Source organism: Pollachius pollachius, assembly GCF_949987615.1.
Source record: "Pollachius pollachius genome assembly, chromosome: 9".
Classification (NCBI taxonomy): Eukaryota; Metazoa; Chordata; class Actinopteri; order Gadiformes; family Gadidae; genus Pollachius; species Pollachius pollachius.
This window is the reverse complement of record NC_136942.1, coordinates 20,152,328-20,157,332: the sequence shown is the minus strand read 5'-3', so window position 1 is coordinate 20,157,332 and position 5,005 is coordinate 20,152,328. Positions and strand designations below refer to the sequence as shown.

Here is a 5,005-nt window from a genome sequence, read left to right as displayed (position 1 = left end):
GGTCTGGAAACAACCTCTCCTTCTCTGTCTGCTGCTAATTGTCAGTTCATTCTCCATTATGTACACAGAGTTGTAGTGAAAATAATTAATAAAATGAAATACAAATATGTATATATATCATACGTTAATAGTTGTATTGTAAATATATATACCCTGAGTGTATATATAGCACCCTTTGAATACATTATAAATATGTCAGATATATTTCAAATATCTTCATACAAGGTAAATTCCTTACTTTCATTTACGGTTTCATACTTTAAAAATCCGTAAAATGATTGAAATGATTTGCATTAGGTCAAAATTAACGCGAATCTCTGATTTCGTATTCTGTTGTGAACGCGTATTCCAACCCACACTCCCCATAATAATAACGCCTGTATGAAGTAAGTATATATCAGCGCATACCTTCACACTAAGAGCCAGCGTGGTTCAGTCCCGTCAGCGGGGCCTCCGCAGCCCCCTTCCCCTGTCTTCACATGGAAATGGTTTCTATTGGCCCAAGGTGTCCATGTAAATAGCTGTAAATGAAACCAGATTATTCCTTTCTCCGAAACCCCTCCTCCCAGAGCGATTGTCATGTGATAGCGAAGAGGTGGCACGTTAATGGGGCGCCTCTACAGGGGGTCTCTTCTGCTGCTGACACTACACGGAACCTTCAGATGCTCGGGAGGAACATGGAAGCGTCCGCATAGCTCGTCCTGACCGCGCACGCCGGATGACGCCCATTCTGATCCGCTGATGGGACCCCTCTGACTTGTGCTCTACACCCAGGAAGATCTGCAGCGTTGACTGCGCCTCCTCCATCCTGACTACTTGGGTACCTCAATGCCCATCGTGCGGACCATCTAAGCCCCGGTTCGGCTCACATCTTAGATCACAGCATCTCTCAACGACTTGTTTCTGCGTATCTTCTTTTTGGGGTGCATGCCCGTAAAGATTTGCGCGCTTTCGCTGAGGAATTAACGGAGAATTATAGGTTTTTACACTTCTGAAGGATGCCTCGCCCGGGAAGAAACACGTACAGCGACCAGAAACCGCCTTACTCCTACATCTCTCTCACGGCTATGGCCATCCAGAGCTGCCCCGAGAAGATGCTGCCGCTGAGTGAGATCTATAAGTTCATCATGGACCGCTTCCCCTACTACCGGGAGAACACCCAGCGCTGGCAGAATTCCCTGCGACACAACCTTTCCTTCAACGACTGCTTTATCAAGATACCCCGGCGCCCCGATCAACCAGGTAAGGGGAGCTTTTGGGCGCTGCACCCCAGTTGCGGGGACATGTTTGAGAACGGAAGTTTCCTGAGGCGTCGCAAACGCTTCAAAGTGTTGATGGCAGCGGAGCGCCTGGCCCAGAGCAAGCAGTCGGAGGCGGCGCACTACCTCCAGCAGCAGGCCAAGCTGCGGCTAAGCGCACTGGCCGCCACCGGGACGCACCTGCCGCAGATGTCCGGCTACAACCTCGGGGTGTCCCAGTCGTCCACCTTCAAGCACCCCTTCGCCATCGAGAACATCATCGCCCGAGAGTACAAGGTGCCGGGGAGCCTTGCGTTCTCCACCATGCAGTCCATGTCGGCCGGGTACCCCTTGCACAACCAGCTGACGAGCGCCTGGCCCCACATGTACAACACCGGCGTCATTGACACGGTGGCGCCCATTTCCATGGCGGGAGGCGATTACAGCGCCTACGGCATGCCCCTGAAGTCCCTGTGCCACGGCGGGCAGACCCTGCCGGCCATCCCCGTGCCCATCAAGCCCACCCCGACCTCCATGTCGGGGTTCTCCGCCATGCCCCCACACATCCCCGCGTTCCTATCAAACTCTCCGCAGTCTCTGAGCCCCACGTCCCCGCAGACCGCGACGAGCCAGAGCAGCCCCGCCACCCCTAGTGAAAGTTTGACTAACTCCTCATCCATGCAGTCGGTTGCCGTGCATTGACCGGCATGCGATGGCCTGTGAACTCTGGGCCCGGAAAGGCCTTCAAATCAAATCCAAAGTTTATTTTCATGGCGTCGGAAAACACCATCAGGGCGCGAAGTTTGGTGGCGTTATTGATCTATTTGTAGTGAATGTGTCGCTTTAAATGTTGGCCATCATGGAGTCCAGCACATAATCGCACAGATTAATATTGCTCTTCAATATATAAATTATTTACTTGTTATGTTTTAGCCCATAGTGGTGCAGAGGAGGGTTTTACGCGCAGCCGCTGAAGGGTAAAGGGTGGGTTTCAGAATGACATCTAGTGCAAGTGCTGGTGATTCTTCTTGTAATTGTCAGTAATCAAAGTTATCAACCCTGTCATCGTTTCCGTGTGACAAATAGGCGAAGACATCCCTGTTAAAAAAAAAGACCACGAAATTATGACTTTTCTCAAATTTGAGAATATTGGTGATCAACTGCAAGATATGTATATTTCAAATTGTGTTATTGAAATGTTGTAAAAATGCACTTTTAGTTTTAATGTTTTAGATATATATTTTGAAGGAAAAAAGAGAAGTGAAGCGTTTAATTTAAAGTGTGTGGTGACCGTGTGGATCTGACGCTGTACGAGTCCTTTTCTGTTTAGATAAAGCATGCCTTCCGAATCTGTGTTGTCGTTTGTTTTTTGTTGATGTTTTTTTGCAAGCATGCTTGCTTTGGAAAAACTGTGCAAACTGCATTGAATTTAAAAACCGGTCATCCAAATATTTTCTCATTAAAACTGAACAAAATAATCACAACGTTTTGGAAATTTTGTTCCTATTATTATGAAACAATTTTTATAAAAGTTATTATTGTCATCGACATTACCATAATCAAAAACATCACAATTAGAATCTTCACGTCATTTTTTTTTAACATGCTCAGTGTCATGTTTGTTTTATTTTCATTTCACCTCGTTGAATGAATTCATTCGGGCTAGGCCTATTAAACGAACAATCATTTATTTTATTTATAAATAATAAATAGTAAAATATAGCTAAATAATACCATGAATTAAAATTACCTTATAGTTAAAACAAGCAAAACGTTCCCGGCATATAAGAGTAGTTCATGATGATTTCGAATCTCTCTGTTTGGTTCTTGGTTTAAGTTTCTATCGATAATTTTTTTTCATCTCAGGGGCTCTTTTAAAAGGCTCACAGCAATATCACAAACAACAGCAAAAAGACATATTTAGTTAAGATTCAGTCTAAATATATCTTTAACTAAATGGATCACCCAGCCTTGTGCGTGTTGACCGTGCAGCAACAGGCTTTCTGCAGGAACAGCCTTGTGCAGGCATTAAGCAAACAGCCCGCATTTAATTCCCTGGTTTTATGCAATCGAGTAGATCAATAAAGCGTCTCCGGCCTCCTTCTCCTCCATTCACTTCAATTCAAAGTGCAAAGAATAGCAAACCTAGACTTGGCCACCGATGTAGATTTAGCCTTTTTTCCAACGAGACAAAAAGAGTGATTTTTTTTTACCAACACATTGCTGACTGGGAACCAGGAGACCAGACCCTTTCGGAATTTAAATCCCCCCCCCCCCCCCCCCTCCCGGACTGTGGGGACAACACTGTTAGTTTTTCCCCCTTTGTGCATTTGTATGTATAACACTAATGTGGGCTCACATTTTGTACATTATATCGCTCATTCAAAGTTAATCAAATGGTTCATCATTTAAATGTGAATGTCATTCTCACGGATTTAAGATATACTGATAAAACACATTTCCCATCACCATTATATATTCAACAAAACGTTTAATATTATTATGCGACAGGTGTTGGGCATATGCTCCTTAAACGTTTGTCTGAATGGTTTCACACAACATGATCGAATTTATATCCTTCATTTTTGGTAAACGCGGGGTACACTTAGCTTAGTGCTTTAAATAAATATTAATGTATTATTTTTTTCTGGATGCAGACATTCAGCACCGAGTTTTCCACTCCAAAGTCATGGTGTGAGGACTTCAACAGTTTGACTGGAAACATGTCATAATTATGGCCGAATTAATTTACATAATAATGTCTCCCTTCTGCCATTACAAGCTTTGGAAACATTTCAAATATGAAAAAAAATATTAAACACTTTATTTTGCGGACAATGCAAAACAAAATAATACAATTACAATATAATAAAAAAAATGTAACAATACCACATTTCTGGATATACGAGACATGGCAATAGCCTGTACTTCAATGCTTATTACTTAAGGCAATCATGTGTGTTTCTTATAGACCTGTGTGTTCTCTCAGCAAAGGATGTGTTTTTAGGTGGTGGATAAAATATAGCTCACATGCACAATTACAATGTTGTAGTTTAATTAAATTAATTTATTGAAGTTTATGCCCACGGTAATTAGCATATATTATTTATGGTTTGTTTAATGTATGCAGGCAATGGACTCTGCAATAAACTCAATTTAACCCCCAGTAGATTACAGCTTTAAAACACAATGGTGTTATTTACAATGTGTATTGTTTGGGTGTTTGTGAAGGGGAAGCCAGCAAATTATAAAATGCTGGACATTATCTGGCTTTTACTGCGCACAAACGACTTATTTGTTTATGAGTGTATCTTGTGTATATATGCAAAATGTAATAAATGTTGCCAGATTCATTCTAAAAGCAGATGTTTATTTATATTGTTATATTTTGGATAAGCTGTGGATAATGGCTTATTTGCTGATCAAGCTTTGGACAAAGCTGTTTACTTTCTCCTGTGAAACAGGCCGTCAACAACCTGTCGACATTGACTTCAAGCGGCTGCACTGCAATCAAGAACAGTCTGACTTGCACAAAGTATTCTCCGCAAACGTGGCGATTCTTTACGAGCTATGGTCAAAAATGGCTTCAAACCTCCCATCCCTTGTAGTTTTGATAAAACAACAAGATTAAACACATATTTGAGAGTGTTGTGGCGGGCCGCAGGAACCAGGTTGGTCTCTCTGATGTGCATTGTTTGACGGCTGCTGTCTAAAGTTTAAAAGATACTTCAGCGTCTTGCTCTGGCACTAATTGCAAAAAGTAAAAA

General features: G+C 42.6%; 1 protein-coding gene across 1 annotated transcript; it reads left to right on the top strand.

Annotated features, from left to right (window-relative positions):
• Positions 1-998: 998 nt before the first annotated feature.
• foxb1a (forkhead box B1a) lies at positions 999-1,940 on the top strand (the record flags this gene model as incomplete). Its single annotated transcript, XM_079743136.1, has 1 exon — positions 999-1,940. One exon carries the CDS (start codon positions 999-1,001, stop codon positions 1,938-1,940), a length of 942 nt encoding a protein of 313 aa, XP_079599262.1.
• Between the last annotated feature and the right edge of the window lie 3,065 nt (positions 1,941-5,005).